Here is a 14183-nt window from a genome sequence, read left to right on the forward strand (position 1 = left end):
AGATCGAGTCTAAAATGACGATACACATGATAGAGTTATGATACCACTGATTAAAGAGAAGTTTATACAACATCACCTGATATAATTTAGGTATATATAGCAGAGATCAGAAGCTCCAGTGCATAGCAAACAGTTAAAACATGCTAACACATGTAAGAGAGATCGGGCTAGACATAAAGAATATCACCAAAAGGCTAGCCATGGAAAGAGGTGCAGGAAAGTTGGCTATCTACATATCAGAACCATGAATTGATTTTGAGTTCTTATGAGTTTTAGTCTACCCCAACTTGTTTGTTGTTGCACTTGTTGCTGTTGTAATCTTAATACATCTAGCACAACGGTATTACTACCGACCCCTTGATGCTACTACTACCCATTCCCGATCATGTTCACGGCAGAACTGCAGATATGCTCTCCGTCATATGACATTTTACATGTCGGAGCAGATGAAGCAACAGGAGTGCATCTGGGTGCATCTTGAATCACTGGATAAACCAAATGAGTTGAGCTTCACTTTCCCAGTAGCTACTTGCACATGATACATAATATCTAAGCGGAAGGCGCAATTCTTTGGATGCCAGACCATGCATTTCAATGCTGCTACATTACCCTAACTCGCTTGCAGCTTGAACTGCCAGCGTCTCTCACCCCTTTGCTTGTCACTGCATACGGTGTTGAAGCCACCGGAAGTGAAGGGGACTTGTCCAGGTATGCGCACCGCTCGTTCCCTTTCCAGTACAAAATCAGTCGATTTGTGCACGAATGGGACCAGCTGTCACCTGCATAACAGCATTGCATTATGTTCATTTCCTAGAATCACGAATGGGACCAGCTGTCACCTGCATAACAGCATTGCATTATGTTCATTTCCTAGAATGAGTTGATCGTCAACAGATTTGCAAATTATTCAGAGAAGATGTAACATTAAGCTTTTGCAGAACTATAGGGATGTCCCAAACACTCGTATATTATCATGGCTTCACTGCCAGCGATTCTAATTGGAAAATAAATTATGCAAACTAGTAACACCCAACCCCTTCGGAAATTCTGTTGACTTGCAGTTACTATCATAACCAGGAAGCCATCGACCATTAGAACATTGACATCTTTTCGCAACTCATCCGCGCATAAACTATAATATATAATATTTATTTATTTGAGAAATGGCCAGAAACTACAAGCTACTTGCAGTTCTTGTTTAAAGAGAAACCCAAATAAGCAGCAGAATCAATCACTCTAGAAAATGTCACTACAAAGGTAAACAGAGCAGAGACCTATACAGATGTCAGATACTCCCTCCGTCCCAAAATTCTTGTCTTAGCTTTGTCTAGAAATGGATGTATTTAAATACTAAAACTTGACTAGATACATTCATATCTAAACAAATCTAAGACAAGAATTTTGGGACGGAGGGAGTATAAGCTAGTGACGTTTTCCTTTATAAGCAATCATTGCGCATCTCATACAATTGTGTGTTATAATTTTTACATCATTTCGTTTAAGGAAAAGAATGTCATGTAAATTAATAATACTACCTTCAGCACAACATGTTGAAGTTTTGGACATTGAAATTGTCTTCAAACACAATTTCGTCAGCCAATTATATTCTAATGTTAATTTCTTGAACCTAAACATTGTGGGTGTAATTTGAAGACAATAGTACAAATATAACGTTTATATGGACAATCTAAACATCATAAACATAACCGGAGGCATTTAACTCTTGCATTAATTTGAATGCCTTGTTCAGAATGTATACTCCAAACCACGAGTACAACAACAAATGTAATGTTGACAAAAGAAACGTCACGATAGGAAATAGCCTTGTTGATTTCGAAGTTTTATTTAGAAAACAACTAAGATCATAGGCATATGTCAATGATTGAAAGGCAAAATTAGGGGTCATAGTTCCACAGATAGGAAATAACCTAGAGCAAGAGTCAACTGAAATGATCCTTCTGTAAATTTAGTAGTTACTTGGTTCAACAAGACAACCTGCTCAAATAAATATGACATAAGTTCGTTAGCCTCATTGAGTAGGGTAGTTCTTACCTTAGAAGTCATCACTGAGTTATTTCTAGAGAAAATTCCATATATACCACTGAAAATTTGGTCAGTTTCGCATATGCCACTAAAAAAAACCTAATTCCAAATAACCACTAAAATTTTGTGACAGTTCCAAATAACTACTGTCAGTACACTGGGTGTTGACCATCAGATTTTCCCACATTAAGGAATGTACCTAAATGATTTTTTTCATGTACCTGCTTCTTTCCCGAACCCTCTCTACTACTAAAAGATGACGTGTTTTCTGTCATATATACAAAAACATGCCTACATGCACATCTACTACCACATCTGTCAGAGTGGCATATGAGGAAGTAGAAACAAAGGGCAACATCGTCTTCTCAGCAGACACTTCACAGCCAACTACCGATGGTGGCGTATTTGGAACTGGCTCAAATTTTGAGTGGTACACTTGGAGCCGGGATTCTTTTGAGTGAATGTCTGGAACTGACCAAATTTTCAGTAGTATATATGGAATTTTCACTTGTTATTAGTGTAATGAAGAAAAGAATGGAACAGGATAAAACAGTAGTACAAACAGATCAGATAACAAAGGTAAGTAATGAGAAATCGATGTGCTGTTGCTGAGGCATGCAAGAAATAGCTATAGACTGCACTAAAGCAGGTCATACAAAAAGGGGCAGCAACAGAAATTCACCCCAAAATGTATGTGTTCCTTCTAAATGCTAACATTTATGTGCATAGAAAAGATCCATTTACTGGTACTTTCTCAGTATAAGAATAGATCCTACTCCGGTTAATTTATAGGAACTGACGAACTGCTATATGGTTTTCTCAACTCAACTAGCATAATTTTTCATAGTTTATCCATAGTCTGAATTTTAATAGTAAAAACAAATGTGGATGTGCACTATAGTATTATATTCGACACCTAGAATACAAGTATACAATTTCACAACAGGAACAATAGCTTGAAATTACCAATACTTATGCCTAACAGAAGACCATGGGGGGCACCCTTACAAAAATAACCCTGGGGGACAGATGGCATAATGACATGATAATTCTTGCAAAAGTTGAAAAGTTCAAACAATATCACAACCATCTGCCTACAAAACTAATCCACCCCCGATAACAGTTTCTGCATCAATGTGAAGACGGTTTGTGGAACTTACCGCCAAGTTATATGCCTTTGAAAGCTTCATCAACTTCAATGATAATCCACTGAGCACTCTAGTCCTCAGAGCCAGGTCTTCAAAATCTTGTCGAAAGTGGAAAGTGACACTATCAATAATAACTATTCTCACCTGTAAAGCATAAAGAAAAATCATGGTTATTTGGTAACACAATCAATTTTGGTAGATTCTGTTAAGGGAAGGGTGGAAAATAATGTGTAAACATACAACTGCCAGAAAACCCATCTTGAGGCAAAATTGAGAAGGACAAAATATTGAACATAATTCAGGTGATTAAACCTGAAGACTCGGTTGTTCAAGAATATTACATCTTTATGTTCTCCAAGGAATTTCTCCAGATAGTTTATCACCGCAATCTGTTCAGTGTAGCTGCATATTCGGAAATAGTAGATGCCCGCCAGGAAACTCTCAGGCTGCAAATTTTCTTGGCCAGATGAAGCCTTGTCATGGTGACACGGAAAATACTCCATTATGTCACTGATACACCCTTCAGCAATTTGATAGACACGTTCAACCATGAAACTGCCCTCTGTATCTGTTAAAATGAATGGAAATATTGTTGAAAGTTTCTCAATAGACACATGAAACAAATGCTTTTTGTGAAACCACTATACCAATATAAACTGCTTTGCCGCCAAGGCCACCATAGTCCACAGGAATTTGGACGTTGATTGCTAGCTGAATCCTACAAAAGTTGATACTTAGTATGGTAATTTTCTTCTGAAATTGCATTGATTCAATAGTAGGTGCAACATACCCCAGTTGAGTTTTACCTACTCCTGGAACACCACCTGAATAAATCAAGTAGCTAATTAGTCTAGACACCAGAGATACATCAACAGACATACCATTTACATAAAGAACTCAAAAAAAAATGGAAGCCCTAACGAGATGTTCATGCACAAGGGATAAATGTGAGTTAATCACGTTGCCCTTTACACATAGGATTAGGAAAGAAAGTCAAACCGAGTCCTAGCAGTATTAGGATACCTAGTCCTAGTCTATTTTCATAGTCCCTTGTGGATGTGTATAAAAGGCACCCTAGGGGTGGCGCTTGTAACATCAGACCAAGATCAAGATTGAGCAAAGCAATTGAATCATAGGTGCGACACGCGCCTATAGCCATCCAAATCGCTCGTATTCTTGTGCTGTTCTCGCGTGAGTTTCCGCCGAGATTGCTACTGCATAGCTAGCTAGTGCCGGCTAAGCATCCACCTGCCTGCTTAGTTGGTTACGTAGATACATATTGCTAGCTTCAGATTAAGTCACGACTTATTCGAACGTACGTGTTCCTACGAAAAATACTCGTCGTGAGCGACGTCCGACGTACGAGTCGGGTCTGGGCCAACAATTGGTATCTAGAGCCTTGACGATCTACGATCTACGATGACGGACAGCGACGCTTAGTCGGTCAAGTCCGGCAACGGAGGTCCCAAGGCGAACAAGAACGGCGACAAGGTGAAGAAGGGCGGCAAGTCAGCAACGAGTGGTGGAGGAACGAGCGGCGCCAACGTCCAGGCGCATCGCAACATCCCCATCCAGTACCCGATGCTCACCAACGCCAACTATGGCGTGTGGGCGGTGAAGATGAAGATTATTCTCCGAACCCTCCGAGTGTGGCAGGCAATCACGGACGACGATGTCGATGACGAGTCCGACGAAGGTGCCATGGCCGCCATAGCCCAGTCCGTGCCGGATTCCGTGCTGATGACATTGGCGGAGTTCGAGACGGCAAGAGAGGCGTGGAACGCACTCAAGGAGATGAGGATCGGAGAAGATCGCGTCACCAAGGCTCGGGCACAAGTGCTGAAGCGCCAATTTCACAAGTTGCAGATGGAGGAAACTGAATCGGCGAACGACTATGCCATGCGTCTTACTACTCTGGTGGGAGAGATCCGCGCGCTTGGTGCAAAGCTCAAGGAGACCGAGATTGTGGAGAAATTTTTCAGTTCGGTGACTGATAAATTCACGTACAACATCGGCACACTTGAGCAGCTTTACTACATCGACGACATGACCATAACGAAGGCGAACGAAGGCGATCGGACGCCTATGGACGTGGGAAGAGAATGCTCGTAGCTGTCGGAAAGGCAACGGGGGAGGTAGTGACCAACTCATGTACTCGCGCGCAGATTGGGAGTCCCCAAGTAGCAAAGGAAGGAGTGATGGCAACAAAGGCTCAAGCAACGGAACGCGCGGCGGACAAATCGGAGAAGGCAAAGGAAAAGGCAAGCCACAAGGTCGTGGTAAGGCAGGCCGATCTAAAGGGCGGAAGCAACGGAACCTGGATATGTCCGAGGTCAAGTGCTATAACTACAACGATATGGGTCACTTTGCAAAAAGGATTGTCCGGAGCCTGACAAGCGGGAGATCAAGGCAAATTTGGCAAAGCAGGAAGACGAAGGTCCAGGTCTTCTGATGGCCGAAGTTTGTGATCTCGCTGAAACGGTGGTTGTGAAACCAAGCCGGAAGGTGCTACTTCATGAGAAGAATGTGACACCTAAGTTATCTGGGGATCACAACGTGTTGTGGTATCTCGACACGGGTGCCAGTAACCACATGACGGGATGCAAGAAGAAATTTCTCGAGCTGGAATATGATGTTGAAGGCTCGGTAAAGTTTGGTGATGGTTCAAATGTGGAGATTTGTGGGCAAGGATCTGTCCTCTTCGAGGGTCTCACAGGCGAACATCGCATACTCACCGGAGTGTACTACATCCCACGGCTTCGCAACAACATCATCTTTATTTGGAAGCTTGACGAGAATGGATGCAAGGTGGATATCGAGAACGGAGTGATGACGATGTTCGACAACCTCCGAAACGTGCTAGCTCGTGTTACTCGCACACGGAACAGGCTCTATATCCTCAACCTTGATCAATCTCAACCGGACTGTTGGCTCGCCAAGAGTGATGATGATTCATGGTTATGGCATGCTAGATTTGGATACGTTAACTTCTACGCCTTGAAGAAGATGTCAAAGATGGAGATGGTATCCGGGATGCCATTTGTCGACCATGTTGATCGAGTATGTGACGGGTGTTTGGTTGGAAAACAGCACCGCAGGCCGTTCCCTGCTCAGTCTACCTATCGTGCAAAAGATGCACTCGAGCTGCTCCATGGTGATCTATGTGGCCCTATCACCCCGGCAACTCACGCAGGAAAGAAGTATTTCTTCCTTGTGGTAGACGACTACTCGAGATATATGTGGGTCGTTCTACTACGATCTAAAGATGAGGTGTTTGAAGCGTTCAAGAAGCTGAAGGCTGCAACGGAGATGGAACACAAGCTTAAGGTTCGCGCTCTACGGACAGATCGCGGCGGAGAGTTTACGTCGAACGAGTTCAACGATTACTGCGACGTCGAACGAGTTCAACGATTACTGCGAGAAGATTGGCATAAAAAGGTTCCTCACGGCACCTTACACGCCGCAGCAGAACGGGGTCGTTGAAAGGCGCAATTGAACCGTCGTTGACATGGCAAGGAGTTTACTCAAGAGCAAGAACCTGTTGGTGACTTTTTGGGGAGAAGCTGTCTCGACGACGGTCTATGTTCTCAACCGGGCTCCAACGAAGGCGGTGATCGGCAAGACTCTGTATGAAGCAATTTACGGACGTAAGCCGAATGTGTCTCATCTACGGACGTTCGGTTGCGTGGCACATGTGAAGACGACGGAGCCGCACCTCTCAAAGCTTGTCGATCGTAGCACCAAGATGGTGTTCATCGAATACAAGAGGAGTTCCGGCACCAAGGCATACCGCTTCTACGATCCACAAACCAAGCGTCTACGGATTTCACGCGACGTCGTGTTTGAAGAAAACCAAGCGTGGAATTGGAGCGCCACAGCCGACGATGCTCCAAACGGTGACATATTCACGGTTGAATTTCCAACTGATGATGATGCAGGGGAGGATGTTCGGGTGGTTGGCAAGACGCCAAACCAAGGTGACCACAATGATAGTGATCATCATGGTGCCAACACCGACGACAACGCGCATAGGTCGCAAGGAGATAGCGACAACGCCGCGCACGGCACAGGCGGAGATCTCGACGACAACATCGACAACGAGGCGCATAGTGACGACGACAATCAAGATGATGGTCACGGTCACGACGACTACGCCGACGACGCGGATGTTGATGACACGCCCGGGTCTCAGCCGTCTTCCTCAAGTGCATCAACACCGACACAATTTGTGTCGCCTCCTTCGCAAGCCACAACGGACTCCTTAGGGCCTCGTCGCTACAAGACCCTCAAGAAAGTCTACAAGTACACAAAGCCAGTTACGCTCGAGTACTCCGGACTATGTCTGTTCGGAGTTGAGGAGCCGGCGAACTTCATAGAGGCGAGCAAAAGTCCTAGTTGGACGCACGCCATGGATGAGGAGATGAAGGCGATTGAGAGCAATGGCACGTGGACTTTGGTAACCCGACCTCCAAACCAAAAGGCGATTGATTTGAAGTGGGTTTACAAGTTAAAGAAGGACACGGAGGGTGCCATTAAGAAGTACAAGGCAAGACTCGTTGTAAAGGGCTACGTACAACGTCAAGGAGTTGACTATGATGAGGTGTTTGCACCGGTTGCTCGACTCGAGACAGTGAGAGTGCTCCTAGCTTTGGCAGCACAAGAGGATTGGAAGGTTCATCATATGGATGTTAAAACTGCTTTCCTCAACGGTGATCTCACAAAGGAAGTGTACGTGGAACAAGCCCTCGGCTATGAGAAGAAAGACGAACAAGCGAAAGTTTACAAGCTCAAGAAGGCACTTTACGGACTGAAGCAAGCGCCAATAGCTTGGAATTTAAAGTTAGACCAAAGTATGGTCACGCTCGGGTTCAAAAAATGTGCCCTTGATGGTTTGAAGGACAGTCTACAAAGCACCGAAGAAGAGGTGAAGATTGAAGACACGACCAAAAAGGAGTGTTGTCATCGAGCTACGAACAAGCCGACGACAGTAAAGACGGTCCATAAAATGTTGCAAGGGACCGCAAAGGCCATGCCGATGATAACAGTTATGAGAAGCAGCAATCGTGTTTGCGACCCAGATCGGAAGTAAGGACATCGTGATTACGGGGTGAATGTGAGTTAATCACGTTGCCCTGTACACATAGGATTAGGAAAGAAAGTCAAACCAAGTCCTAGTAGTATTAGGATACCTAGTCCTAGTATATTTCATAGTCCCTTGTGGATGTGTATAAAAGGCACCCTAGGGGTGGTGCTTGTAACATCAGACCAAGATCAAGAAAGATCAAAGCAAAGTCTCCCGATCAGTTTATCCCGTCAATGTTCGCTAGCTTTACCTGAGTTCCGCTGAGTTATTCCGTTGAGATCGTATCGATCCTGTTGGCGATAGTGCAAGCCGAGCCAGCAAGGCTAGGCACGTCCCAGGAATATCCATCCACCTGCTAGCTAGCTTGCTAGCTAGCTAGTTGCGTACGTGGAAGGGTTTTTGAGGGTTCAAAACCAACAATAAAAAGAGTAGAACAAAGACTCACTAACTTCATACAATTAATCACAACAGCATAATAAGTTGACATCACTATTCCTAGAAGACAGGAGACCAAGAAACAAGCTATAGAAACAGAGCTAAAGGATAAATGGACTAAAAGTTGCCCAGTTGATTTTATGGTTAACCAAGAGCTCCGATGCATTTCTTCAGCAAGAAAGATGTTAAAAAAGCGCACCTATCTCAGTAACTTCTTTACAATGAATCCCTCCACCAAGTATGTCATTCAGGCTACCAGAACCAGTAGTGATGTGTTTCTGTGATTGCTCCTCAGACAGCATATCCCATGCATTTTGGGCTCCTGTGACGTATTTGGATGAGTGAGAAGCAGTACTATTACAACCCGTTGTTATACCAAGGATATATAAAACGTGAAGAAAATCAAGAGCAACAGGTACAATGGCTCACAAAGTTATTGAATGGTGAGACACGCTGGCAGCAGGACATATCACAGTTCAGACATCGGTAGAAAATAAATTCACATTGTTAGCCAGTTAAGACAGATCAGTTAGATGAACTATATTGACCTCAGATAAATCAATAAGAACATCTAAATGACTGCGACGATCATGAATACCGATTACATAAAATATCTCAATTGCCATAGCTTCACAAATTACCTTACCCGAGTCCAAAAGGGAAGATGAATTGGCCAAGCATAACAAAACAGGACGAACGGAATCATAACACGTTCACAAGCAATAGCCAAGAAACGACATCGTACAAGGAGTATGTTTCTCTTAGAACAGCGCTAGGCTCCTCCACTCCCTTGAATTTGTTGGCACCCTCAATGAACTTGAGAATATCGACAGCCTCCTAGGTATCATTGTTCATATCTGTACAAGTACAACAGGAGAGGATGCAGATGGTGTGCGTCTGTGCATAGGCACACCAAAAAATTGTGGGTTTAAGTAATCACTGGGTGACTGGAAGCTCGTAACTCAACCAATATCCAAGACTACGGGTGGAGAGTGCAGACAGCAGGTGCCTGTGACCTCATGATGAGGTATCGTAGAACAAGGCGAGCAATGGTAGCAACACGCTTGAGAGGTAGAGGGGTTTGACGCGTGAAGTGTCAACAGTGAAGCTACGGCATGGGTGCAGCTTTTGGAATGGTGGAGAGCAAAAGTCATTGTGGAGGAGATAAATTTTCAGGATGGAAGTACAGATTATGTGAATAGACAGAAAACAAACTATTATGTGTATGTCCATCCAGATACAAAGGGTCTCTTTATAACTAATATAAACAAGTCAGAGTGAAATTTTCTTTAGGGCTCCGTTTGGGTGTCAAAACTCAACTCCGTAAATGATCTGGAGAATTCAAGCGAAAATTTCAATTCAGCCCAAGATGGAGATGAGCTGTGATTCCAATTTCCATGGAATAAGTGTAAAGAATATGTGTCAAAATGGAAATTAGTAATTGCACAGTTAATACATACTTTTGAATCTTTACTTGAATTGCAGGTACCAAGACAAAAGTTAATGCCTTCTAAGTCAATGTTGCAAGACACCTTGTCTCCTATGCTTACTTGAATTGCCTTCTATGCTTGAGCTTCTCATTTTCTAACTTGCTTCGCAACAAATTAAAACAAGCCAGAAACTACTTTAAAGGAGCCGCGCCAAGGCTGCAAACAGCATAAGAAATGCACAAAAGGATGACAGCACATAACTACAGAAACCACTGCCCCATGTTCCATAGAAAAGAAGAATAGAAGCAAACGACAATTTTGACTCCTCAATTCAAAGACAGCACCGAACCATGACCAGTGTTGTTATCGTCTCAGATCCAGGAAGCACCAACAAACATACTGGTATTATTATCCTTCAGAGCAGGATACCATACTTCCACTAAAGATCAGCTACACATCAACTAAAAGCCAGCTTTTCCCTACAAATGTTGCCAGCGTCAGCAGGAACCCTACAGCGAAAAAAACTAGACGAATCCAACAGAAGACACAAACCTTACAACGTGATTCACAGACACTTGCGCAAAGGCATAGCAATCCCTACACATAAAACATGGAGAAAGAATAACAACACAAAACCATAGAACCACTAGAACCCGAATCAACCAGGCACACCGCACACATCAAATCAGGGGCATCCCGCATCATTTCCTCACGGGACAAGAGAACCTCCCCATCTCCCGCTGCTAAAACCGAGCGCACAAACGGCTCCTGCCAGCTGCGTGCAGAATCGAACGGAATAAGCACGGGCGGGGATACCTTGGAGGAGGAGCTTCTGCGCGGTCTTGTTGGGAGCCATGTCGCATCCGCGGAGCGCGGCGTAGGCCTCCTCGTCGGTGTGGTTCATGGAGAGTGGAGACCCCCTTGTTTGGGGAGAATTGATTTTAACCCCCTGTTCGTTCGCCTTGGATCTTATGCCCTCTTCTTTGCTTGCCTTTCTCTGAACCCCCCAGTTCAGTCTAGCTCTTGCTGATGTCCCCCTTTGACATGTTTAACAAACTTGTTAGTATATGACCATCAAATAGAAATAAGGATAGACAGAAGTACCCTTCAGTTTAGAAGGCACAGCCTCGTTCGGATGTCGCAGCCACAACATATTTTCTCAAAATAAACAATGACATGAAGTACTTCAGCTGTGCTATGTTTCACACACACAAAAACAGTATACTTCTGCTGTCATACATGGTCTTACATAAAAAACACACTACAAATATATAGTCTAACAATGATTCACACCCCTTTGCAGATCGAACCCCTCACACTTAAATCCCCATACCAATCTCCCTCTTCACCTAGGGTTTCTAGGATTTAGACAACCATACAAGAGAAACCACGAATCCATGGAAAACGGAAGGGGAGTACCTTGGGGCAGCAATGGAGGGCGGCTGATGGGGCAGGGTGGGGCTCGGCACAGCAGCGGGGGCGCGGACGGTGGGCCGAGGCGCAGCGACTCTAGTTGTTGGTCGAGCGAGAAGGAAAGGGGAACGAACAGGGACAAATTCACTACTCCGACCCTAACTATGAAAAGAATTCACAGAATGAGCTCGGTCTGAAAAATTTCACGATTTGACCCTTTTTAGAAACGCCGTAAGTCGTGGCATTGCAGGTGTACTGTTCCAGCCTTCATTGGAACGTCGGTGTAATGTGATGTTTACTGCCACCTTAGAAACGCCAAGGTGGCTGACGTTGTTGCCTCTCCTCAAAACGCCAAGGTGGCTGACGTTGCTGCCTCTCCTCAAAACGCCAAGGATGATGGCGTTTCTTAGGGACAGATCGCCAGCACCGTAAGCTAGCAGGTTCTGTCCCTAAGAAACGTCATCACCCTTGGCGTTTTGAGGGGAGGCATCAACGCCATCCACCTTGGCGTTTCTAAGGTGGTAGTAAACGCCACATTACATCGGCGTTCCAGTGAAGGCTGGAAACGCCACAATTGCACGGTGTTTCATAGTACAACTGCAACGCCAGGGTTTACGACGTTTCTAAAAAGGGTCAGATCATGAAATCTTTTCAGACCGAGTTCATTCTGTGAATTCTTTACGTCTCGTGGGTCAGAACAATGAATTTGTCCAACGAACGGCTGTACTCTTGAGCAAACTTTAGGAGGGCAAATTAGTCAAATAGGAATATTATAAGACCAGTTTTTTTCATTACTAGCTAACTGAACAAATAACAATGACGAGGGGGCAATCAACAACAATTATGTGGTACAGGGAGGTTCAGATGAAGGCAAGCAAAATAGGGGGGTAAGATCCAAGGCGAGCGAAACACGGGGGTTAAAATCAATTCTCCCCCTTGTTTGGCACTAGATATTTTCGAGGCTCAAAGGGATTGGGGATGGGAAGGGATCCAGTGAACCCATAGTTTAAAAAACTAAACCGAAAATCGAACCGAAAAAGATGTTGGTTTAGGTTTTTACCGATCGGACCACCGATTCATCGGTTCGATTATGGTTTTTTAAGCAATAGAATAATATATGCTGAGTAATATATGGGGTCGCCCTATTCGTCAACCTGGATGAGGAATAGTTATTCTTCATCCCCTCTATTTTAACATCAATGCACCGTAAATTTACGTTTCATAAATTTTGTCTTATTGTAAACAGAAAAAGAGACTGTAAAAAAATATAATCCACATAATTATATTTTATGTCACGTAAAATTACGAACATACAAAAAAAGTGCAAAAATACAACAAATTCAATTCTTTCTAGTCTTGTGACCTATATTTTTGTTTTTATTTTTTCAAATTTTAGGTAGTGATTCAATATAAATGTAACTATTTGTATTTCAAATATAACTTATTTGTAAATTGATTGTAAGATTATCTTGGGTGAAGAATAAACTATTATGCACCCTCGGTGATGAATAGAGTTTCTAGTAATATATGTGCTAATATAGTGTGAAACAATGCTTAAATAAAATTATTATCAAGTAATGGACAACAAAGTAGCACATCCGAGTTGGTTATTTGGCAATTTCCATTAAAACATTTTCCTAGATTTTTTCGATTCACTAGCCCGGTCTTTTCATCGGGGTTTTCAGAAAACCAGCCGGTTCGACCGGTTTTCTTCGGTCTGATTGCAGAACGGTCTTATTAGCTTTAAAAACCGCTCAGGCCATCAGTTTCGATTTTTTTGGTCCAACCGCGGGTCCGGTCCGTTTTTTAAACTTATTCCATGAAAATTGGAATAAGTTTGACACATATTCCTTCAACCCCATCAATCCCTTCAAATCCTCCAAATCCACCCAATCCCTTCAACACCTCCAAATCCAAATCCCCATCAATCCCTTCCCCAACAATACTTGCTTGGTGCATGGGAACAGAATACACGAGGTGAGGGTACTGTATAGGATAGCAAGGGGAGGGGTTTGCGGGATAAGCAGGGACGAGATCGTTGGAAACTAGCCCACTAAACAAGGCCTCAGGGGGTTTCGGGGATTCCGGCAAGGGCCGAGATAATCCCTTGAATACTCCATGAGAGCATCTACACCCGAACATTGGAGATATGACTCCCTAAAAGCCCGCGAACGGGTCCGGTCAGTGATCGAGTGTGTCCTCTATTTATTCGTCCGTGGAGCTAGACTACTCATTTTCTTCCTCATATGTCCTATCACTTGCACGTGATTGGTGGGAGGAAGAGAGAGAAAGAAAAGAATGAATAAAGAAAATAAAAAGATGGTCCGGGGTGGAGTCGCGTCATACGTGACGGGTTGACCTGGTGCGTTCGTGAGTCCTCATATCCTCCTCATATTTAAGATGGATATGAGGGTTCACGAACAACCCGGGTAAGGATGATATGAGGGGTCCGGTTGGGTTACTTTTTCCATCTCTCTCATGTCTGATCACTGACCCGATGCGTCTGCGAGCGTATGACGGGTAATTTGAGACGTCCGGTTGTAGATGCAAGCGTTTGGTTCACGTGGTCCGAACCGCGAAATTTATTCAACATGGACTTTTATCAATCTGCACGCGGTGCGGACGGTGGGC

At 43.9% G+C, this 14183-nt stretch overlaps 1 protein-coding gene across 3 annotated transcripts; it reads right to left on the reverse strand.

The window, feature by feature from the left end:
• Positions 1-211: 211 nt before the first annotated feature.
• LOC123425728 (DNA repair protein RAD51 homolog 3) lies at positions 212-11175 on the reverse strand. 3 transcript variants are annotated; one of them, XM_045109437.1, is made up of 8 exons: positions 10956-11175; positions 8909-9031; positions 3982-4015; positions 3839-3909; positions 3533-3759; positions 3204-3335; positions 1929-1995; positions 212-779 (listed from the first exon to the last, which is right to left on the reverse strand). In XM_045109437.1, exons 1-8 carry the CDS (start codon positions 11041-11043, stop codon positions 601-603), a joined length of 921 nt encoding a protein of 306 aa, XP_044965372.1. In that variant the 5' UTR covers positions 11044-11175; the 3' UTR covers positions 212-600. The 3 variants fall into 3 exon arrangements, with proteins under 3 accessions (XP_044965372.1, XP_044965373.1, XP_044965374.1); XM_045109438.1 differs by lacking the exon at positions 10956-11175 and adding an exon at positions 9139-9246; XM_045109439.1 differs by having other exon boundaries at positions 765-839.
• Positions 11176-14183: the final 3008 nt, after the last annotated feature.

This window comes from Hordeum vulgare, chromosome 2H, assembly GCF_904849725.1.
Source record: "Hordeum vulgare subsp. vulgare chromosome 2H, MorexV3_pseudomolecules_assembly, whole genome shotgun sequence".
Classification (NCBI taxonomy): domain Eukaryota; kingdom Viridiplantae; phylum Streptophyta; class Magnoliopsida; order Poales; family Poaceae; genus Hordeum; species Hordeum vulgare.